The 26,339-nt window shown below is 36.8% G+C and overlaps 1 protein-coding gene across 2 annotated transcripts in view; it reads left to right on the top strand.

Annotated features, from left to right (window-relative positions):
• SV2B (synaptic vesicle glycoprotein 2B) overlaps window positions 1-26,339 on the top strand; it is a 167,893-nt gene that overhangs the window by 120,278 nt on the left and 21,276 nt on the right. For both annotated transcript variants that reach the window (XM_063448877.1, XM_063448876.1), the window contains exons 5-9: window positions 8,184-8,317; window positions 9,296-9,385; window positions 9,709-9,819; window positions 25,703-25,791; window positions 26,041-26,205. In XM_063448877.1, the coding sequence (XP_063304947.1) occupies window positions 8,184-8,317; window positions 9,296-9,385; window positions 9,709-9,819; window positions 25,703-25,791; window positions 26,041-26,205 (589 nt within the window). The remainder of the gene's footprint in view (window positions 1-8,183; window positions 8,318-9,295; window positions 9,386-9,708; window positions 9,820-25,702; window positions 25,792-26,040; window positions 26,206-26,339) is intronic.

Genomic DNA, 26,339 nt, shown 5'->3' with positions numbered 1-26,339 from the left:
GAGATCTATTTGGCATTGCTGACATTACTTTGAGCAACATATTTAAAATAGAATTCATTTATGTTAGTGATATTTTCCTAAAGCCCTAACTCTAAGGAATTATTATTTGCTAGTTTAAATAAAACGAAGGGTCAAGCATCCCCATTCGCAAATCACCTTCTTTAACATGACTGTTAAACTGTAGAACTATCTCATGGTCTGAGGAAAGAAAATGCCATAATGTCATGTAATTATTGAAATAACATTTCATAAACTGATCTCTCCCTACAACTTCTACAATTCTACAACGTGTCACTGTTTACCTTTCTTCAACCTCTGACTGGACGTCCTCCTGAAACTCAATCTCTCTAAAACAGAGCTTCTTATTTTTCCTCCTCATAATTCTGATCCTCCTCTTTTGCTTCACTTGCAAGTTGATGTTACCTACCTCAGTCTGTCCTTCCAGCCTCACGGTCTTGGTGTTATCTTTGATCCTGGCCTCACTTTTGTGCCTCATATCCAGCATGTTGCTAAAACCTATTGATTCCACCTTAAAAACATCGCCTGGATCCGCCCCTTTCTTACGGAAGATGCTGCCACAGAGCTTGTCCATGCTCTAGTAATTTGTTATATGGATTACTGTAATTCTCTTCTAACTGGTCTTCCCAGGAGCCGTACTGTCTCACAACAGTCTGTAATGAATGCTGCCTGTACAATTATATAGTGAGCGCTCAACTTTTATATGGGTAATAGTGTGGTAAAAAAAGGATGTTGGGTGCTTCATGGGAAAAATCTGTTCCCCCCCACCAGATGCATGGACACAAAAAAGAATAATGACCCAAAGTACACCAGTAAGTTTACAAATAAAATCGAATTATTCATCCAGTGATTCAATAAAAGTAGTACAAGAAAAGTGCAAACAGCAGTATAGGCATATAAACAATAAGTCTCAAACCCATATAGAGCATATCAAGTAGACAGATATGGATAGTAGAGATGGATATGGGCGGTAACTACACTGAACATTATGCACGCGTCACACGCCACGCGTGCGTGAGGACATGCGAAACTGGAAGTAGTTTCACATGCGAACCCGGAAGTAGTTTCACACAAGAGGATACCCTATTGGCTTGATACTTAGTGTCCTGCATGATTCTGGTTACTATCAGGCTACTAATTTACTTGGTATATAAATGAGAACATAGACTGAAGTCTTTGAGATCCCCCTTGAGGAAGGCTAGACGCCGAAACGTTGGGGTTGCTGTATCTCCTGCTCTGGGTTAGTATGCCTACAATATTATGAGTTGGTGGGATTTATAACTAAGCACTTATCTCTATACTTGATATGCTCTATATGGGTTTGTGACTTATTGTTTGTATGCCTATACTGCTGTTTGCACTTTTCTTGTACAACTTTTATTGAATCACTGGATGAATACATCTATTTTATATGCAAACTTACTGGTGTGCTTTGGGTCATTATTCTTTTTTGTGTAATGAATGCTGATCTTTCTCTCCCGTCGCTCCTCCCATACATCGCCCCTCTGTCAATCCTTAAACTCGCTTCCTGTATCATATAGGTGTCAATTCAAAATACTAACCCTTGCCGTTAAAGCTTTAACCCCGTAAGGACACATGACATGTATGACATGTCATGATTCCCTTTTATTCCAGAAGTTTGGTCCTTAAGGGGTTAAACAACTCTAGCCTCTGTTTCATTTCTTCACTGATTCATAGGTATGCCCCCTCTCGGGCTCTCTGCTATTCCGGTGACCTTTTCCTGCCTGCTCCTTACACCCTCACTGCTAACTCACGCTTGCAGCACTTTTCACGGACGGCTCCTTTCCTTTGGAACAGCCTGCATACCCCCATCAGACTCTTACAAACTCTTCAATCGTTTAATTGTATTAATCTTTTTCGTCACACCTTCTATGTTTAAAAACAAACAAACTGATATTCATGTTTTTATGTTAATATTTAAATTACAGACTGACTTTTGCAAAATTAATTAAATATCTAAATCCCTTTACCACCACTGCATTCTGTAGTAGATGAATAAACTGCCAAATAAAAGTATATGTAGCTTCATTTTGTAAGTCATTCAAATTCATTTTTTATGTGTGTATATCCTTTTTTTTTGTATAAATGAAGTAAACCGAATAGTGAATGGGTTAATGTCAGCAGACATTGCCATGGATGAGATTGAGATTCATACTAGACTTGTGCAAAATTAGTCTGAATAAACGTCATTTTCATTAATACCCAAACAAATCGATTCCGAATCGATCTCACTTGTAGACTCCACAGGTAGGATTGCAAGTAAATAAATATTCAGAAATGATTTGTTTGACAATTACTAGGGAATGTTTGCACAAGTCCAATTCTTACTGTATACAGTCACTTGCTTTCCTACTTATTTTTGATATATGAATGAAAAATACATTAAAAAAAACTGGTTTGTGTTAAAATCCCATAGACTATATATCAATGTATCTGATTACACAAGTAATACATTCCGATGAAAGAAGAATCATGTAAGAAAATGACAGGATCCCAAATCCTTGAAACTGTGACAGATGGCTTCTAAAGCTCTAAAACCTTTGCTCCCTGTTTTAAGTTTTGCTTTTGAATGTACTGCCTCCAGAATTGCTAAATATAAAACAACATTTACAATGTGCTAGAAAAGTACAGAGACAGTGCAAATAATTATTTTAGATGCCAGCCTAACACGGGTGCCCTCACCAACAGCAACCATCACTTCATAAAGCAATCTTTGAAACAAGTTAGCTTATCAGACACTATTCCAGTTACTGAAATATGACCCAATAAAACAGTTGGAAGGTACTGCCAAGCAGAGAAATTAAGTCCCAAAAGAAATCAATGTGAAGTATAAAGTATTTTCAGCTGCTAAGGCAGTGAAAATGTATCTGTCCCCAAACTAAAATTGGTATATCTAATTTTTAAGGTGTATAGTTAATTTCTTTCAGCATCAGAGCCGGTGCAAGGATTGTTACCCATACAGGTCACCCTTTACACTCAAGAGCATGTTACCCAGCACCCAGGATACCTGTGTGTGAATTTGGGAAGTGCCCCCTATCCCACCAAAATATGTATACCGTATATAAAAATATTCTACCTCACACACACATTCTCTCACATACATGCTCATTCTCACACAGAGGGGCCGTCAGAGGTCTTGGTCTCAGGACACACACGTACAAATACACAAATTAGAAGTATTTTACCACAAATACACATAAATACACAATGCCGGACTCACACAATATCCACAATGTCAGGCACACACACAGATATACAATGTTACACACATACACTCTGTTCGACACACATACATAGAATCCGACTGTCAGACACATGTACAATGCCAGCATTGACACAGATGTTAACACACACAGTCAGACAAACACACTCAGACACACAAAGTCAGGCACAAAAAGACACTTAAACTTATGAGCACTGTCAAAAATACCGACACATATGCAGTGTTAGACACATAAACAGCTACAGATACAATCTTACATACACATATATTCTCACACATACACATTCTCTCTCTCACTCAAAATATATATTTATATTAAGTGTTTAGTTTTGTGGGGATTTTATTTTAAATGCACCCTGTCTTTCTTTATTTAGGACAGCTGAAGTGTATCCTCTCCCTTTCGATCATCTCCCCCATACCTTGTAGGCACCTGCCATCCTAGTAGGCAGATGCCAACTCAGACTTATCACTGTGCAGTTTTTGTGCCCCCTCCCCCTATACAGTTTTGACAGTGTAGGCACCTGCCATCCTAGTAGGCAAATGCTTACTCTGACTTATTGCTGGGCAGTTTTTGTGCCTCCTCCCCGCATGTGGGGCACCCTAAAAGAAGCAATTTCCCCTTAAATACATTACTAGAGGTGGAAATTATAGTAAATCACTGTAGCAAGAACAAGGTAGATACTTTTGTCTGCTGACAATTTAAACCCAAAAGAATTCTTTGAAGAATAGATTTTACTGCTATTGTAGACGTTGCTACAAAACCTGAAAGTATTTTATTTTCCTAACAATGTACCAGAAAATGTATTCCCAGATCATTATTCACACAAACCTATGGCTTTCATTGTTACTGTTGCAGGAAATGTAGTCTTTATAACATACAGTATACAAAGGTTATCAAATATAGCACACTCAAGCCTTTCCTTTACATCAATATTAAAAATTTTACTCATAGAAGCCAATTTATTTGAACTGTTACCCTTTAAAAGATTGTCTGTTTCACTAATCATTACATATCTCAAGATGTATCTCTTTCCCAATATCTATGACATCATTTGCATACAATTATTGTAGTTTAAGGGACACTATAAGCACCCAAACAACTTAAGCTTAATGCAGTGGTCTTGGTGTCTTGCCCCTGCAGTCTCACTACTCAAGTCTCTGCCATTTACAAGTTTAATCACTGTGCTTATATAGCCCTAGTCACACCTACAGTCTTCCTACACATTTCCTGTAAAAAGATCTAATGTTTAAACTTCCTGTATAATACAGTCTGTAATTTTAAATTTCTTATCATCTGCTCTGTCAATAGCCTATAGTTAGAGCAAAGGTACCAAAAAACAAGTAAAAATGGCGCTAAAATTAATGTGTACAGTACAATATAAGATTAAAGCAGCACTATATATCGTGAAAAAGCTCCTCTCACATAACATACAAAAAAACAAAAATAAAGTGCGCTGTGCCTTTAAGACCAATATTAGTGAATAATTCACACAAATATTAATTAACAATAATAATAACTCTTCAAAGGTATTATAATGTGCACTGTGCTTAAATACTATAGATCAATTTAAGTGATATGAATATCACATACATATGTGATATCTTAAAAGTGCATTAGTGTCAGACCACATAAGTGCTAATTGAAAAATAAACTCACTTTTAAAAGTTGCTTCTGTTGACAATTCAGTGATATACTCAAAGAAAACAGAAAAAAACTCATAGGGCAATATGCATAAGATTTAAAATATTGAAATTATAAATCAAAACACTCACAAGAGTAGAGCAATTTAGTCTGCTCTGAACTGTATAGGCATCTCGGTATATAGAGGCTTGAGGCTGTGATGGCAGTTAAAATCCTTTATTCAGACACTTCAATCATTAAAAGCAGTTGTCTGGCTGTATGTCCTTCTCCTCACCGGTGTGATATAGTCCAAAACAATTTTGTGGGTCCTTTCCAGGCTCTCAGGGCTACTGTCTCTCACACTTGTTCCGGGAGGCGGGGCTTACGGCCGTTGGACGTAATGACGTCAGGGCGTGATGACGCGTTTCGCCGACGTGCTCGGCTTCATCAGATCTGCCCACTAATCCATCACAGTCTCTTTTAAAGCTTTTACACAGGGCGTGTTTACCCAAAACAGTACGAAAATGCTGTCCTTTGGTTGGTTACTCTGACCAACTCATTAGCATTTCTAATAGTCAAACGTTATCGTACATACTCAGTATAGCAAGGGGATTATTCACTAAATGTCTAAAAAAAAAATTTCACATATATACCTTATGGATTACAAAAACAATATATATATATACACTCTATATTATACTATCTATTTCCACAGTACCTACTTTTTGATAGAGGAAGAAAGGAATAAAATTTATTTATTATATAATACCATATTCTGAATCACATTTAAAGTGCTAAATTACATGTCTTAAAGTGAGATATGCAGCATGCAACATGCAAAAAGTGCAATAATCTTAATGCTTGAACTAATATGTATATAAATATAAGTAGTTATTATTAAAAAAGTTATTTAGAAATTTGCCAGAATTTGTATATGGAATTATAAAAATTATAAAAAATTATAAAAATTATAAAAAATTAAAAAGGTCAAATTCTATATTGAGGCCCCTTGGTTCTAACGTTTTTAATTTGTGTACCCACATCATTTCTTCTCTTCCAACTTTTGAAATAAAATCTCCACCTCTGTATGGTTTCTTTACTACTTGAATTCCTAAAAAGATCAGACCCTTCGGATCCATATTATGCTTTGCCTTAAAATGGTCCGAGACACTATGATGACTAACTCCCCTCAGGATATTATTTACATGCTCTCCTATTCTTTTGTGGAGTGGTCGTATAGTGCGGCCCACGTATTGTAGTCCACATGGGCAGATTAGCAAATAAATTACATTCTTTGTAAAACAGGTAATAAAATCTTTAATATCAAATTCATTATGGTTATGTCTACTTTTGAACTTGTTTACACCTTTGATGGTCCTATTTTTACTGTATTTACATCCTGTGCATTGACCACAGGAATAAAAACCTTTTCTATCATTCATAAAATGTTTTTGAGGTGTAAACAAGTTCAAAAGTAGACATAACCATAATGAATTTGATATTAAAGATTTTATTACCTGTTTTACAAAGAATGTAATTTATTTGCTAATCTGCCCATGTGGACTACAATACGTGGGCCGCACTATACGACCACTCCACAAAAGAATAGGAGAGCATGTAAATAATATCCTGAGGGGAGTTAGTCATCATAGTGTCTCGGCCCATTTTAAGGCAAAGCATAATATGGATCCGAAGGGTCTGATCTTTTTAGGAATTCAAGTAGTAAAGAAACAGAGGTGGAGATTTTATTTCAAAAGTTGGAAGAGAAGAAATGATGTGGGTACACAAATTAAAAACGTTAGAACCAAGGGGCCTCAATATAGAATTTGACCTTTTTAATTTTTTATAATTTTTATAATTTTTTATAATTTTTATAATTTTTATAATTCCATATCCAAATTCTGGCAAATTTCTAAATAACTTTTTTAATAATAACTACTTATATTTATATACATATTAGTTCAAGCATTAAGATTATTGCACTTTTTGCATGTTGCATGCTGCATATCTCACTTTAAGACATGTAATTTAGCACTTTAAATGTGATTCAGAATATGGTATTATATAATAAATTAATTTTATTCCTTTCTTCCTCTATCAAAAAGTAGGTACTGTGGAAATAGATAGTATAATATAGAGTGTATATATATATATATATTGTTTTTGTAATCCATAAGGTATATACTGAGTATGTACGATAACGTTTGACTATTAGAAATGCTAATGAGTTGGTCAGAGTAACCAACCAAAGGACAGCATTTTCGGACTGTTTTGGGTAAACACGCCCTGTGTAAAAGCTTTAAAAGAGACTGTGATGGATTAGTGGGCAGATCTGATGAAGCCGAGCACGTCGGTGAAACGCGTCATCACGCCCTGACGTCATTACGTCCAACGGCCGTAAGCCCCGCCTCCCGGAACAAGTGTGAGAGACAGTAGCCCTGAGAGCCTGGAAAGGACCCACGAAATTGTTTTGGACTATATCACACCGGTGAGGAGAAGGACATACAGCCAGACAACTGCTTTTAATGATTGAAGTGTCTGAATAAAGGATTTTAACTGCCATCACAGCCTCAAGCCTCTATATACCGAGATGCCTATACAGTTCAGAGCAGACTAAATTGCTCTACTCTTGTGAGTGTTTTGATTTATAATTTCAATATTTTAAATCTTATGCATATTGCCCTATGAGTTTTTTTCTGTTTTCTTTGAGTATATCACTGAATTGTCAACAGAAGCAACTTTTAAAAGTGAGTTTATTTTTCAATTAGCACTTATGTGGTCTGACACTAATGCACTTTTAAGATATCACATATGTATGTGATATTCATATCACTTAAATTGATCTATAGTATTTAAGCACAGTGCACATTATAATACCTTTGAAGAGTTATTATTATTGTTAATTAATATTTGTGTGAATTATTCACTAATATTGGTCTTAAAGGCACAGCGCACTTTATAGTTAGAGCAAGCATGAGCCTCCTGTGTGTGATTAATGTTCAATTAACAGATCAGGAGATAAAAAAACCTCTAAAGTAAACACACTGTGCTTTCATATCTGATTGAAAATGAAACTATTTTTTGTGAAGCTGTTTAAGTCACAGCATAAGCAGAAACAAAAGTGTTTTGACTCCTAAATGGCAGAGAACTAAGCAGTGGCATTGAGGGGGCATGACCTATACACCCAAACGTTGTTTTGGTGCTCAGAGTATCCATATAATGGTAAAATCAGTGAATTGAATCACCAACTGATGTACATCAATATATTCTAATGGTTTTACAAATGTATTTATGTTTTAGGATGGGGATTTACTATGGGAACTCACTATCATTTCCACAGCTGGAGAGTTTTCGTCATAATTTGTGTCTTCCCCTGCATAGCATCTATCATTGCGCTAAAGTTTATGCCAGAAAGTCCACGCTTCTTATTAGAGGTAAAATGATGTATTGAATTACTGTGTTATCAGATAATGTTATGATCTATGGGACACATCTGTAATGTTTAAAGTTTTATTAGGTTTACTGCAATTTAACGTCAGAAAAAGAGGACAAAGCCTGGATACTCATATGTTAATACGTATTGGTGGTATATGGCAACTGTAGTGTTTGTTTCTATAGCACATTAATGCTGTAATTAGGATATATATGTATGACTGATATATATTGCCAAAGCTTGTTTATCCTTTTCCCGCACTTGGGGCATGATATTTAAATAGGAATAGTTGATTTCCAGCTCATTATTGAACCTGAGCTATATCTGTTCTCCCTTGGGTGACATATTGTAACATTCTATTGTTCTGCACATTTTTCTGCTGTCTCATAGTTTTCACCCTGTAGGAATTGCATATTCAGTTCATCCCAGTGATGCGAGAAGCTTGTGATTTTATTACAAACATATTTCTCTTAAAAAATAGATGCTCAACAATGATTCAAATTCATACAGCTTTTGGGTGACACCAAACATATTGTACAGGGATGTGGTGATACAAAGAACATTTGTCATAGATTATTCAAAAAGTCCAAGAACTAAATCAAACACGTTAGCCAGTAAATATTAACTGAGCTTTCACTAGTTTTTTTTTTTTTTTTTTAGGGAAATATATACTACTGTTACCCAACTCAATGATTTATGTTTTACTAATCTCAGAAAGATTTAAAGTAGAACAGACCTTGCTGCACTTTGATGCACGTAACGTGGTGGAAATAGATTTGACTGGAGCACAAACCGCTGCGCTATCATGTTGGTGTAATACTGGATTGCCCATATTACACATCCAACAATGGAATTGCTCAAAAATAGAAACTATATAGACAAAGTTTAGGGAGGATAATCAGTTGTTCCACATATTTCAAATATGTTTTGGTTTTATGCATGTATATGAGTTAATGCTCTAATTATTATTTTTTCACAGAACGGTAAACACGACGAAGCTTGGATGATACTGAAAAAGATGCATGATACCAACATGCGTGCAAAGGGGGAACCGGAAAAAGTTTTCACTGTAAGAAAATAATGTGACTATCAAAACTTCCCTCATTATAGTTGTGTTTGTCACCTCTATATAAATTAGTAGATGGGAGATTATAATTAGTAGTCAACTCTATGATAAAAAAGCCAATCTAATGCATATGGAGGTCATTTAGGTAAAACAAAAAATAGAGTTACATTAAGAACAGTGGATTTTCGAAGAGCTTTCACTTGTTTGAGTCCAGTTCTGTTTACCATTTTTGACTGAATAACTGGATTTTATTTATTGATTAAAACATTGGCTAGAAAAGACACAGGGATACTCACATCAAGTGTCTGTTTTAATTTGTGTTTCAGGTTTCACATATCAAAACACCAAAACAAATGGATGAGTTTATTGAAATTCAGAGTTCAACTGGAACGTGGTTTCAGAGATGGCTTGTCAGGATCATGACAGTTGTTAAACAGGTACAGTTGTAAGAGTCATGGCTGTGGTTAAACCTAGTGGTCCGGCTTAGTGATGATACAAATAAAGTTGTTTAATGACTTCTACAGTGGAATAGCTGTTGAACAAATATTCCCAAAGATACTTGATGCTGGATGTAAATACTGTTTGTTTTGTTAATTAATACTAAATTTCACAACAATGGAAATTAATACTGAAATTAACTATGGCTGTCAGTCTTTGCCTCTGCCCCCACCTCAGTCTTTGCCTGTGACATAACTAAGATGACCAATTTTGGTGACGATTACCTCGAATCATAGAAGATTCTCATTCCTTCTTCTTATCCAGTTAGATTATAAAATTATCTTTAAATCTGTTGGGGCATTATTGTTTGCATAGACGGTGGCATAAACATATTTTTCGGTGAATGTGGCATCAACAAGTACTTACATTTTTTTTTACTGCAAAATGATCTTTTTCTTAGTTAAAAAATTGCAGATCCACTAATTATTTACATTTGAATCCAAACTATCTAATTGGAGCTAAAAACCTGCTGTCAGTGACTTTAGTACATACAGTATAAGCATCCACGAGATGGGTAAAAAAAGATAAGCAATGGTGGCACTCCTAGGGGGAATATTACACCAAGCTAATTTTGCGAACCATTCCACTGCTCCTCAGTCATTCCATCTTTCTTTTAAATCTGCTTTGTGTTTTGCTCTCCATACTAGCGACCTGGATTGTCTTTAACCCTTGACATGTCACCACCTACCCAGATTGCTTAAATTGCTTTGTGTAGCTATCCTATGCAATATGATTTTCTCTGTGCTATAAGCACTGATCGCTTGTGCTGATTCTTGAACATTGGCTATCAGTCATCCTTGGACTATTCTACCAGTTTAACCCCTTAAGGACACATGACGTGTGTGACACGTCATGATTCCCTTTTATTCCAGAAGTTTGGTCCTTAAGGGGTTAAGCAGAGACAAAAACTGTTACTCCTTCAAGAGTCACACTCTGTGCTGTGCAGGTCTGCCTGAGAAAGGCTTTTAGCAACTCTGTGAAACTTCTTGTTTAAAAGGACCCTCAAGTCACACTCCAGCATCGAAATAGCACAAATGCATTTGATAGATGCCAGCCTCCTATTCATGATGTGTTTTTCTTCACATTCAATTCTTATGAGATTAGATTTTGCAACTTACTTTCATACACTCTGCATACTGGATGTACTCTGAATATTGTTCTCAGCCTCAGTCAATGAGAAATCGGAGTGAGCTTCGGAGTTAACGTGACCCATGACAATCACTGTCATTTTATTATTTATCCACTTTCATCTTAGCATGGCTTTAAAATATTATACAGATAGTAAGAGGACAGTGATTGGCTGCGGGAGTCAGGCGACCTACACTGTTTACCTTCCACTCACGAGGACATTTTGTGAAAATGGGGCATGGTTAAGAGGTTGGGAATACAAAAAGCAATAAAATATTATTTCATTTTTTTCATTATCAAGTAAACTATTGCTGGGCAGTTTTGAACAGGGAGAAAGCGCAGCATCAATAAGAGGCAGAAACATATCAAATTCACTTAAAGTGACACTGTCATTTTTTATTTTCTTCAAGGTTTTCTTTCCTTATGCCATTTGTATCTTTATTTTTATACTGTCCCCATTGCCACTTACCTTTATTTACACATACTATATTGTATTCATTATGTTGGGCTTCGCCCATTGCTAAAATTGCCAAAGATTACACTCCCAACGGGAAAAAAAGTAGTCTCAATGTTTTCACATGTATAACTAAAATACTAAAGAGAATTTTAAAAAATGAAACCAAGGAGAAAAAGAGGGACAACAAAATAAATATTAATTATCAATTGAAAAGCAAAACCTGCAAAGTGACAGAGCCATTTTAAGTAATATTGGTGTCCAGAGTGCTCCTTTAAGTACTTGCACATGCATACAATGCTAAATCTCACTGTGATCACTGCTAGCCTAACAATTTATACTAAAAAGTGAATTATATCAAATAGTGTAGCTTGGAAATCAAGACTGACATCCCAAAGCTGAGTTTGGCAGCTTAGCGTACTGCATGGGATAAAATCTCCCAATGGGGAGCTGCTGAACAGAACAAGACTCCTGCTGAAAGAAACTCTGTTATAATCCATCAGTTTCAACGCATAATTCTATTATGGCTAATCCTGTCTGCAAGAAGCCAATGGTTTATAGGTATAGCCAAAGTGGTATCAAGCAGTTTAGAAAGTCTGCTTGTTCTGATATATAATATAAAATACAAAGACTACAACTCAAGCACTTATATTATGCACATATTAGGGACGTCGAAACAAGACATTGTTGCCACAACATGTCCCAACATTTTGCATTTGAGAGAAAGATAATAACACATCCATCTCTGGCCTCGACTTAATGAGATTTCCAAGTATTTGAAGACTATTAGAAAAGTAGAGATTTATCTACAGAAGTCATTATAAAAGTCTATGGGAATTTTTTAGGTAAATCATTTGGATTTTTTTTTTTAGCAGTATTGAATTATTTGGAAAGCTTATTAAATAGAATCCTTTGTCAGAACTCCATACCTTCTGGGAAACAAAATAAATATATATTTTCTGTTAATTCAACACGTAGAACTAAGGATCACAGAATATGTCTGACAAAGAACACATTTCAAATAGCTATTAGTGATGTCCCGAATGGTTCGCTGGCGAATAGTTCCTGGAGAACATCGCATGTTCGCGTTCGCCATGGACAGCGAACATATGCGATGTTCGGTCCGCCCCCTATTCATCATCATCATTGAGTAAACTTTGACCCTGTACCTCACAGTCAGCAGACACATTCCAGCCAATCAACAGCAGACCCTCCCTCTCAGACCCTCCCACCTCCTAGAGAGCATACAATTTAGATTAATTCTGAAGCTGCATTTTTTTTTGTGTGTTTGTGTTTATTATACATTATCCTCCATAGCCAGCAGTAACCTGTGTTTATTATACATTATCCTCCCATAGCCAGTAACCTGTGTTTATTATACATTATCCCGCCATAGCCAGTAACCTGTGTTTATTATACATTATCCCCCCATAGCCAGTAACCTGTGTTTATTATACATTATCCTCCCATAGCCAGTAACCTGTGTTTATTATACATTATCCCTCCCATAGCCAGTAAACTGTGTTTATTATACATTATCCACCCATAGCCAGTAACCTGTGTTTATTATACATTATCCTCCCATAGCCAGTAACCTGTGTTTATTATACATTATCCCTCCCATAGCCAGTAACCTGTGTTTATTATACATTATCCCCCCATAGCCAGTAACCTGTGTTTATTATACATTATCCCTCATATAGCCAGTAACCTGTGTTTATTATACATTATCCTCCCATAGCCAGTAACCTGTGTTTATTATACATTATCCTTCCCATAGCCAGTAACCTGTGTTTATTATACATTATCCCCCCATAGCCAGTAACCTGTGTTTATTATACATTATCCTCCCATAGCCAGTAACCTGTGTTTATTATACATTATCCCTCCCATAGCCAGTAAACTGTGTTTATTATACATTATCCACCCATAGCCAGTAACCTGTGTTTATTATACATTATCCTCCCATAGCCAGTAACCTGTGTTTATTATACATTATCCCTCCCATAGCCAGTAACCTGTGATTATTATACATTATCCTCCCATAGCCAGTAACCTGTGTTTATTATACATTATCCCTCCCATAGCCAGTAAACTGTGTTTATTATACATTATCCACCCATAGCCAGTAACCTGTGTTTATTATACATTATCCTCCCATTGCCAGTAACCTGTGTTTATTATACATTATCCCCCCATAGCCAGTAACCTGTGTTTATTATACATTATCCCTCCCATAGCCAGTAACCTGTGTTTATTATACATTATCCCTCCCATAGCCAGTAACCTGTGTTTATTATACATTATCCCCCCATAGCCAGTAACCTGTGTTTATTATACATTATTCTCCCATAGCCAGTAACCTGTGTTTATTATACATTATCCCTCCCATAGCCAGTAACCTGTGTTTATTATACATTATCCCCCCCATAGCCAGTAACCTGTGTTTATTATACATTATCCCTCCCATAGCCAGTAACCTGTGTTTATTATACATTATCCTCCCATAGCCAGTAACCTGTGTTTATTATACATTATCCCTCCCATAGCCAGTAACCTGTGTTTATTATACATTATCCCCCCATAGCCAGTAACCTGTGTTTATTATACATTATCCTTCCCATAGCCCGTAACCTGTGCTTACTATACATTATCCTTCCATAGCCAGTAACCTGTGCTTATTATACATTACCCCCCCATAGCCAGTAACCTGTGTTTATTATACATTATCCTCCCATAGCCAGTAACCTGTGTTTATTATACATTATCCCTCCCATAGCCAGTAACCTGTGTTTATTATACATTATCCCCCCATAGCCAGTAACCTGTGTTTATTATACATTATCCTTCCCATAGCCAGTAACCTGTGTTTATTATACATTATCCCCCCATAGCCAGTAACCTGTGTTTATTATACATTATCCCCCCATACCCAGTAACCTGTGTTTATTATACATTATCCCTCCCATAGCCAGTAACCTGTGTTTATTATACATTATCCCTCCCATAGCCAGTAACCTGTGTTTATTATACATTATCCCCCCATAGCCAGTAACCTGTGTTTATTATACATTATCCTCCCATAGCCAGTAACCTGTGTTTATTATACATTATCCCTCCAATAGCCAGTAAACTGTGTTTATTATACATTATCCACCCATAGACAGTAACCTGGTTTTATTATACATTATCCTCCCATAGCCAGTAACCTGTGTTTATTATACATTATCCGTCCCATAGCCAGTAACCTGTGTTTATTATACATTATCCCTCCCATAGCCAGTAACCTGTGTTTCTTATACATTATCCCTCCCATAGCCAGTAACCTGTGTTTATTATACATTATCCTCCCATAGCCAGTAACCTGTGTTTATTATACATTATCCCTCCCATAGCCAGTAACCTGTGTTTATTATACATCATCCCCCTCCATAGCCAGTAACCTATGTTTATTATACATTATCCCTCCCATAGCCAATAACCTGTGTTTATTATACATCATCCCCCTCCATAGCCAGTAACCTATGTTTATTATACATTATCCCTCCATAGCCAGTAACCTGTGTTTATTATACATTATCCCCCCATAGCCAGTAACCTGTGTTTATTATACATTATCCCTCCCATAGCCAGTAACCTGTGTTTATTATACATTATCCCTCCCATAGCCAGTAACCTGTGTTTATTATACATTATCCCCCATAGCCAGTAACCTGTGTTTATTATACATTATCCTTCCATAGCCAGTAACCTGTGCTTATTATACATTACCCCCCCATAGCCAGTAACCTGTGTTTATTATACATTATCCCTCCCAAAGCCAGTAACCTGTGTTTATTATACATTATCCCCCATAGCCAGTAACCTGTGTTTATTATACATCATCCCCCTCCATAGCCAGTAACCTATGTTTATTATACATTATCCCTCCCATAGCCAATAACCTGTGTTTATTATACATCATCCCCCTCCATAGCCAGTAACCTATGTTTATTATACATTATCCCTCCATAGCCAGTAACCTGTGTTTATTATACATTATCCCCCCATAGCCAGTAACCTGTGTTTATTATACATTATCCCTCCCATAGCCAGTAACCTGTGTTTATTATACATTATCCCTCCCATAGCCAGTAACCTGTGTTTATTATACATTATCCCCCCATAGCCAGTAACCTGTGTTTATTATACATTATCCTTCCATAGCCAGTAACCTGTGCTTATTATACATTACCCCCCCATAGCCAGTAACCTGTGTTTATTATACATTATCCCTCCCAAAGCCAGTAACCTGTGTTTATTATACATTATCCCCCATAGCCAGTAACCTGTGTTTATTATACATTATCCCTCCCATAGCCAGTAACCTGTGTTTATTATACATTATCCTCCCATAGCCAGTAACCTGTGTTTATTATACATTATCCCTCGCATAGCCAGTAACCTGTGTTTATTATACATTATCCCTCCCATAGCCAGTAACCTGTGTTTATTATACATTATCCTCCCATAGCCAGTAACCTGTGCTTATTATACATTATCCCCCCATAGCCAGTAACCTGTGTTTATTATACATTATCCCTCCCATAGCCAGTAACCTGTGTTTATTATACATTATCCCCTCATAGCCAGTAACCTGTGTTTATTATACATTATCCTCCCATAGCCAGTAACCTGTGTTTATTATACATTATCCCTCCCATAGACAGTAAACTGTGTTTATTAGACATTATCCACCCATAGCCAGTAACCTGTGTTTATTATACATTATCCTCACATAGCCAGTAACCTGTGTTTATTATACATTATCCCTCCCATAGCCAGTAACCTGTGTTTATTATACATTATCCCCCCATAGCCAGTAACCTGTGTTTATTATACATTATCCCTCCCATAGCCAGTAACCTGTGTTTATTATACATTATCCTCCCATAGCCAGTAACCTGTGTTTATTATACATTATCCCTCCCATAGCCAGTAACCTGTGTTTATTATACATTATCCGTCCCATAGCCAGTAACCTGTGTTTATTATACATTATCCGTCCCATAGCCAGTAACCTGTGTTTATTATACATTATCCCTCCCATAGCCAGTAACCTGTGTTTATTATACATTATCCCTCCCATAGCCAATAACCTGTGTTTATTATACATTATCCCTCCCATAGCCAGTAACCTGTGTTTATTATACATTATCCCTCCCATAGCCAATAACCTGTGTTTATTATACATCATCCCCCTCCATAGCCAGTAACCTATGTTTATTATACATTATCCCTCCATAGCCAGTAACCTGTGTTTATTATACATTATCCCCCCATAGCCAGTAACCTGTGTTTATTATACATTATCCCTCCCATAGCCAGTAACCTGTGTTTATTATACATTATCCCTCCCATAGCCAGTAACCTGTGTTTATTATACATTATCCCTCCCATAGCCAGTAACCTGTGTTTATTATACATTATCCCCCCATAGCCAGTAACCTGTGTTTATTATACATTATCCTCCCATAGCCAGTAACCTGTGTTTATTATACATTATCCCTCCAATAGCCAGTAAACTGTGTTTATTATACATTATCCACCCATAGACAGTAACCTGGTTTTATTATACATTATCCTCCCATAGCCAGTAACCTGTGTTTATTATACATTATCCGTCCCATAGCCAGTAACCTGTGTTTATTATACATTATCCCTCCCATAGCCAGTAACCTGTGTTTCTTATACATTATCCTCCCATAGCCAGTAACCTGTGTTTATTATACATTATCCCTCCAATAGCCAGTAAACTGTGTTTATTATACATTATCCACCCATAGACAGTAACCTGGTTTTATTATACATTATCCTCCCATAGCCAGTAACCTGTGTTTATTATACATTATCCGTCCCATAGCCAGTAACCTGTGTTTATTATACATTATCCCTCCCATAGCCAGTAACCTGTGTTTCTTATACATTATCCCTCCCATAGCCAGTAACCTGTGTTTATTATACATTATCCTCCCATAGCCAGTAACCTGTGTTTATTATACATTATCCTCCCATAGCCAGTAACCTGTGTTTATTATACATTATCCACCCATAGCCAGTAACCTGTGTTTATTATACATTATCCTCACATAGCCAGTAACCTGTGTTTATTATACATTATCCCTCCCATAGCCAGTAACCTGTGTTTATTATACATTATCCCCCCATAGCCAGTAACCTGTGTTTATTATACATTATCCCTCCCATAGCCAGTAACCTGTGTTTATTATACATTATCCTCCCATAGCCAGTAACCTGTGTTTATTATACATTATCCCTCCCATAGCCAGTAACCTGTGTTTATTATACATTATCCGTCCCATAGCCAGTAACCTGTGTTTATTATACATTATCCGTCCCATAGCCAGTAACCTGTGTTTATTATACATTATCCCTCCCATAGCCAGTAACCTGTGTTTATTATACATTATCCCTCCCATAGCCAATAACCTGTGTTTATTATACATTATCCCTCCCATAGCCAGTAACCTGTGTTTATTATACATTATCCCTCCCATAGCCAATAACCTGTGTTTATTATACATCATCCCCCTCCATAGCCAGTAACCTATGTTTATTATACATTATCCCTCCATAGCCAGTAACCTGTGTTTATTATACATTATCCCCCCATAGCCAGTAACCTGTGTTTATTATACATTATCCCTCCCATAGCCAGTAACCTGTGTTTATTATACATTATCCCTCCCATAGCCAGTAACCTGTGTTTATTATACATTATCCCTCCCATAGCCAGTAACCTGTGTTTATTATACATTATCCCCCCATAGCCAGTAACCTGTGTTTATTATACATTATCCTCCCATAGCCAGTAACCTGTGTTTATTATACATTATCCCTCCAATAGCCAGTAAACTGTGTTTATTATACATTATCCACCCATAGACAGTAACCTGGTTTTATTATACATTATCCTCCCATAGCCAGTAACCTGTGTTTATTATACATTATCCGTCCCATAGCCAGTAACCTGTGTTTATTATACATTATCCCTCCCATAGCCAGTAACCTGTGTTTCTTATACATTATCCCTCCCATAGCCAGTAACCTGTGTTTATTATACATTATCCTCCCATAGCCAGTAACCTGTGTTTATTATACATTATCCCTCCCATAGCCAGTAACCTGTGTTTATTATACATCATCCCCCTCCATAGCCAGTAACCTATGTTTATTATACATTATCCCTCCCATAGCCAATAACCTGTGTTTATTATACATCATCCCCCTCCATAGCCAGTAACCTATGTTTATTATACATTATCCCTCCATAGCCAGTAACCTGTGTTTATTATACATTATCCCCCCATAGCCAGTAACCTGTGTTTATTATACATTATCCCTCCCATAGCCAGTAACCTGTGTTTATTATACATTATCCCTCCCATAGCCAGTAACCTGTGTTTATTATACATTATCCCCCCATAGCCAGTAACCTGTGTTTATTATACATTATCCTTCCATAGCCAGTAACCTGTGCTTATTATACATTACCCCCCCATAGCCAGTAACCTGTGTTTATTATACATTATCCCTCCCAAAGCCAGTAACCTGTGTTTATTATACATTATCCCCCATAGCCAGTAACCTGTGTTTATTATACATTATCCCTCCCATAGCCAGTAACCTGTGTTTATTATACATTATCCTCCCATAGCCAGTAACCTGTGTTTATTATACATTATCCCTCGCATAGCCAGTAACCTGTGTTTATTATACATTATCCCTCCCATAGCCAGTAACCTGTGTTTATTATACATTATCCTCCCATAGCCAGTAACCTGTGCTTATTATACATTATCCCCCCATAGCCAGTAACCTGTGTTTATTATACATTATCCCTCGCATAGCCAGTAACCTGTGTTTATTATACATTATCCTCCCATAGCCAGTAACCTGTGCTTATTATACATTATCCCCCCATAGCCAGTAACCTGTGTTTATTATACATTATCCCTCCCATAGCCAGTAACCTGTGTTTATTATACATTATCCACCCATAGCCAGTAACCTGTGTTTATTATACATTATCCTCACATAGCCAGTAACCTGTGTTTATTATACATTATCCCTCCCATAGCCAGTAACCTGTGTTTATTATACATTATCCCCCCATAGCCAGTAACCTGTGTTTATTATACATTATCCCTCCCATAGCCAGTAACCTGTGTTTATTATATATTATCCTCCCATAGCCAGTAACCTGTGTTTATTATACATTATCCCTCCCATAGCCAGTAACCTGTGTTTATTATACATTATCCGTCCCATAGCCAGTAACCTGTGTTTATTATACATTATCCCTCCCATAGCCAGTAACCTGTGTTTATTATACATTATCCCCCCATAGCCAGTAACCTGTGTTTATTATACATTATCCCTCCCATAGCCAATAACCTGTGTTTATTATACATTATCCCTCCCATAGCCAGTAACCTGTGTTTATTATACATTATCCCTCCCATAGCCAATAACCTGTGTTTATTATACATCATCCCCCTCCATAGCCAGTAACCTATGTTTATTATACATTATCCCTCCATAGCCAGTAACCTGTGTTTATTATACATTATCCCCCATAGCCAGTAACCTGTGTTTATTATACATTATCCCTCCCATAGCCAGTAACCTGTGTTTATTATACATTATCCCTCCCATAGCCAGTAACCTGTGTTTATTATACATTATCCCCCCATAGCCAGTAACCTGTGTTTATTATACATTATCCTTCCATAGCCAGTAACCTGTGCTTATTATACATTACCCCCCCATAGCCAGTAACCTGTGTTTATTATACATTATCCCCCATAGCCAGTAACCTGTGTTTATTATACATTATCCCCCATAGCCAGTAACCTGTGTTTATTATACATTATCCCCCCATAGCCAGTAACCTGTGTTTATTATACATTATCCTTCCATAGCCAGTAACCTGTGCTTATTATACATTACCCCCCCATAGCCAGTAACCTGTGTTTATTATACATTATCCCTCCCATAGCCAGTAACCTGTGTTTATTATACATTATCCTCCCATAGCCAGTAACCTGTGTTTATTATACATTATCCCTCCCATAGCCAGTAACCTATGTTTATTATACATCATCCCCCTCCATAGCCAGTAACCTATGTTTATTATACATTATCCCTCCATAGCCAGTGACCTGTGTTCATTATACATTATCCCCCCCATAGCCAGTAACCTGTGTTTATTATACATTATCCCACCCATAGCCAGTAACCTGTGTTTATTATACATTATCCCTCCCATAGCCAGTAACCTGTGTTTATTATACATTATCCCCCCATAGCCAGTAACCTGTGTTTATTATACATTATCCTCCCATAGCCAGTAACCTGTGTTTATTACACATTATCCCTCCCATAGCCAGTAACCTGTGTTTATTATACATTATCCCCCCATAGCCAGTAACCTGTGTTTATTATACATTATCCTCCCATAGCCAGTAACCTGTGCTTATTATACATTATCCCCCCATAGCCAGTAACCTGTGTTTATTATACATTATCCCTCCCATAGCCAGTAACCTGTGTTTATTATACATTATCCCCCCATAGCCAGTAACCTGTGTTTATTATACATTATCCCTCCCATAGCCAGTAACCTGTGTTTATTATACATTATCCCCCATAGCCAGTAACCTGTGTTTATTATACATTATCCTCCCATAACCAGTAACCTGTGTTTATTATACATTATCCCCCCCCCCCCCATAGCCAGTAACCTGTGTTTATTATACATTATTTGGTGTAACAGTAGTGTCCATTTAAAAAAAAATACAGGGAGCTTGTTGTCACCTTTCGGGGACCCTTGGTGTTGTACGTGGCTGGGTGGAGGAACAGACCTTCCATAACATCAGTGAGGACAAGGAACGGGTATCCAACCTTGTGCAAATGGGGAGTTTGCGGTTGTGCAAATGGACTGTTTGCGGTTGTTTGCGGTGTGTTAAACGGGGAGTTTGGTCTGTGACTGTGAAGCGGGCGTAACCCTTACACTACCTGATTGATACAACATCATACCTGATGTTTTAAAGCACGTTATTCCAAACAATTTAGGAATGTTAGGTGATTTATGCCCTTTATGGATTAAAACCAGACTCTGCATCAACTATGTAATTTTCCATGGGAGTTTTGCCATGGATCCCCCTCCGGCATGCCACAGTCCAGGTGTTAGTCCCTTAAAACAACTTTTCCATCACTATTGTGGCCAGAAAGAGTCCCTGTGGGTTTTAAAATTCGCCTGCCTATTGAAGTCTATGGCGGTTCGCCCGGTTCGCCTGTTCGCGAACATTTGCGGAAGTTCGCGTTCGCCGTTCGCGAACGGAAAATGTTATGTTCACGACATCACTAATAGCTATTTAAGTGCCTAGCTAGAACAAAGATGGTATTAGAGTCTACCAATTTTCTATTGACCAAAATCTGAAAAAATGAGGATCCATCCTCTTAACTCAATTTTCTGCCACTGTTATATAAGAAGAATTTCTCTGCACACCTTTCAAAATACGTCTATCTTTATTGAAATTATACAACATTTTTTGTCTGCTGAGCATAATGACTTTTTGTCTCTTTTACCATTTCTTATTCTCTGTTTTATTTTTTATTTTTTTTACAAGAAATTAGCAAACTTGAAGATATTTGATCTCTTCAAATGTTTGTTCCATGTAAAAAATGCTGTTAGTCAGAAGTCTCTCGTTGCTTTGATTTCTGTCCAATAAAGCTTTGAGTTGCTTTAATCAGCTCACAAGTACAATATCACACATATTTACCCTTTACAGCATGCCAACCGTGTCTATATATGTGAATTATCTGGAGGTAAATTTAGGGAGCATGCTGTAATTGCATGCAATGACCCATTCTATGGCATACCAAAGCTATTAAATATTATACAGTTTGACAGGTTTAAATGGAATTCTACTGCAACCAAACTTTTTTTATGACACACATTAAAAACCCTGCACCTTATAATACCATATTTTATGTCAATCCAAGGACCTGATTACAATAGCCTTACTGTGCAAAGGAAGACTTGGGGTTCATTATCCTAATGCCGTTATTATATAGGTGACAGTCTTTCTATAAGGTTAATAAACGTAACAAAAGATATTCTGGGCTAATCCATGGCAGCATCACAATAGGAGTTACCTGCACCACATGGTTGTTTAGGACGGGAAATAAAAGCCATACATACCCATCCTACCAGATACTGTTACTAAGTATGGGGTTTCCGTATTACAAATGGGTCACATTTAGGAGGTTTATTAGTGAGCATCTAGGTGAGTTTTATACGCCTTGTGTTGGCGTTCTAGGAAAGAGTACTGTTGATGGCTGTACTGATTACATGGAGTCTGTCTGGATGCTGCAGTCCAGTACATCTCCAGAAGCCTTATACTAAGTCCACGCTGGCGTTTATGCTTGCACATTAGTCAGTTTCTTTAGAGAATGAAAGGTATCCTTGGTTCTGAACACTTCTCTACTTGTCTGACTCAGCATGTATATCATTAATGCCTGGCTGTAAGTCCATATTGGCACTGGTTCTTAACAATATGTCTGACTACTTTACTGGCATGTGTGTGTCCTTCAGCACATTAACATTACCTACCTTTAGAGAGCGGAAGATATCCTATCCTAACCTATATAATGTACAGATGCCTAATGGCTTTTTTCTTAATAACTGGTTGTGGAGTTGCTGCTTCCAATGTGCTTTGGTATTCTAAAAGCTGATGACTTCATGTGGCTGCTGTGGTTCTGTGGCATCTAACAACCTGCTGTCTACACAACCTTGGTCTAGCCATTCTTTGAGATCACTGGATAGTTGAGAGAGAGATAATTTGTTCTATAGTCACCTTTCTCACGATTTCTATGCTTGTTTTATTTCCCTCCCATCAGATGTTTTAGCATTAATATTATTCTATTAAGATGCTGTCACGTATTATCCAGGTATAAGGGAAATATAGCCACACTTGCCGTAATTCTCTTTTCCTGGATATATCCATGGGAGCATGGCATCCCTCTTCTAATTATTTTTACAAGCTTAGAACATAGACTGGAGATCCTATCTGGTAAGATTGTATTCATAGCTTGCAGTTCCTGTCCTAAACAGCCAAGTAGGCTGAGCTAACACATATTATCCAGGAAAAGAAAATTACGGTAAGTATAGCTACATTTTCTTATTGGAAAATGTTTATTCCTGCTATATATTCTTTCATAGATGTAAATCATTTATATTGTATAACATAATTTCCTTAACACTTTAAGAAAGTAAAATCTGATTATTCTAATGTGGGAATTAAAGATAGGTGTAGTTAGTCCCTGTTGCCTGTATACCCAGTAGTTATAGTGGATATAGACAGTCTTCCCAACCTTATAAAATTGTAGGTTTTTAAATGTAATACGAACATGTAAATGTCCATCTTTTGCCATCTGCCATCTGTAATTGAGATATTCCAAAAACAAATACTGCAATTAATTAGGAACATTTTAAATAAAAAAAATTTAAAAAAATTACAGCACCCTGATTGCATTAATTTGCGCACCCTTTCATAACAGGGACTCTAGCTGTGTTCACAGTTAACCTATCACATAACTGTAGGTAAATAGCACACCCTCACCAACAATGAATGTGATTCTGATTAAACCCAGATTAAAGTCAGTTGTTGTTGTTGGATGTACTTGAATGTTTGGGGTTGCACACCACTGGGAAAGCCATGGTCCACAAATAATTTACAAATAAATTGCAACAGCTAATTGCTGAAAAGTAGCAATTTAGGAGACAATCTAGGAGAGGGATATAAAACACTATTGAAGGCAATGGATGTACTATGGAGCACTGCCAAAGCCACATTAATAAGTGGAGAAGATGTGGGACCACAGAGACACTGCAAAGATCAGGCTGACACTACTAAGTTTATGAGAGGACACCAAGAGTCCAACAGCAACACTGAAGGAGCTACAGTCATTTCAGACAGGTCATTTCAATCACTAGTTGTATGTGACCACCAATCTGCACATGTCTAGGTTATGGACTGTGGTGGCACAATGAAAACCCCCTTCTTAAAAAAAGGAACATCCATGTTACCCCAAACCACGTAGGAAAATGTGCCATGATCAGACAAAACAAAAACTGAAAATGTAAAAAAGATCTGCACATTTGGCACAAAGCCAATTACCGGTAAGCTTATCATCCAAAAAATAAAACATATCGAGGTGGTAGCATCATGCTATGGGGTGGTCAGGGGCTCTTGTCAAGATAATGAATAGCTCCAAATATCAAGATATGATGCAACAAAACATATTAGAGAGATGAAGATTAAGAAGAATTTTACATTTCAACATGACAATGACCTAAAACACACATAGGTTGAGGAAGACATAACTTCAGAAAAGTAAAATCAAACGCTTGAAATGGCCCAAGTAGGCATTGGCACACATCTCATCAAAAACCTATGGAATGACCTAAAGAGAGCTGTACTTGCAATTTAAAGGAACTTTTTTTTGCAAAGAAGAGTGAGATAGAAGTACAAAGTCTAGCTGTGCAAAGATAACTTTTTGTTTTTTCACTATATTTTTGTTGGTTGGAAGATCACAATACAGAAAGAAAAAGTCTGGCATTGTTATATTTTTAGTATTGTGTGTGGAACTGCACTCACTCCCATAAATCTGAGCCAGGGTGCGTGCTGAACCGGAATCAAACACCAGATTTTCAAAAATTAATAAAGTAATAGAGGTCCAGGCACTCATTGGTTCAAGACAGGTGCTTTATTAGGAACCACAACAGCAATGTTTCAACCCCAAAAGGTCTTTGTCAAGCCTCTGTTTGTCAAGGTCTTGACAAAGACCTTATGGGGTCGAAATCGAAACATTGCTTTTGTGGTTCCTAATAAAGTACCTGTCTTGAACCAAGGGGTGCCTGGGCCTCTATTACTTTATGGCATTGTTATATTGTCATTATTTCTCTCTTTACATTTCAAAAACCTGCAAATTCATTGGGGGCATATACTTTTTTATATACACTGTAAATGAGCCACAATGTTCTATGTATTGAAAGCAAACCAATATGGTGTTCTCTGCTAAACACCAATTCACTGAGTACACTTTATTTATACTTCTTTATACAAAAATACATTATTGTATACCTCTTGACATTTTTTTATTTTTTCTAGGTATGGGAGAACATATTGTATTGCTTCAGTGGTCAATTTAGAAAGAACACTATATTTCTGGCTGTGGTTTGGTTTACAATGTCATTAAGGTAACATTACTTTATTTCAATGAATTACAATTACTGTCATCTTAATTTCAGAATGGTTGAAAACAAATTTGGCTAGATTTATTAAGGCAAAAAAAAAAATGTTATTCTAGTGTAAGGTGCTAAAAAAGAAGCAATCGCCATTGAAAATAATGAAATGCCTCTAAACATTTAGCACTTTTCACCCCAAAAAAGCATGTTTTGTCTTGCTAAATCCCAACCAATGAGTCCTGTTTTTCTGTTAATCTACAGCTACTATGGTCTTACTGTCTGGTTCCCTGACACTATACGTTACCTTCAAGAGGAATCCTACGCAAGCAAATTGAAAGTATTCCATGGCGAGAAAGTGAATAATTTTGAATTCAATTTCACTCTCGAGAATCAAATACACAAAGATGGAAACTTCGAGAATGATAAGTAAGCATGTTATAATTTTTAATCGTAAAATATTATATAAATATTAAGTTTGCTAGAGGACTACAATTGTGGGACTTACATTAGTAGTTATGTAGACCCTTTTCCAATTTGTATTCACTGTATACTTTAACAGT

This window comes from Pelobates fuscus, chromosome 3 (assembly GCF_036172605.1).
Source record: "Pelobates fuscus isolate aPelFus1 chromosome 3, aPelFus1.pri, whole genome shotgun sequence".
In the NCBI taxonomy this organism is placed as follows: Eukaryota; Metazoa; Chordata; class Amphibia; order Anura; family Pelobatidae; genus Pelobates; species Pelobates fuscus.
Note: the sequence above shows the minus strand (reverse complement) of the source record. Positions and strands in the feature narration are given on the sequence as shown.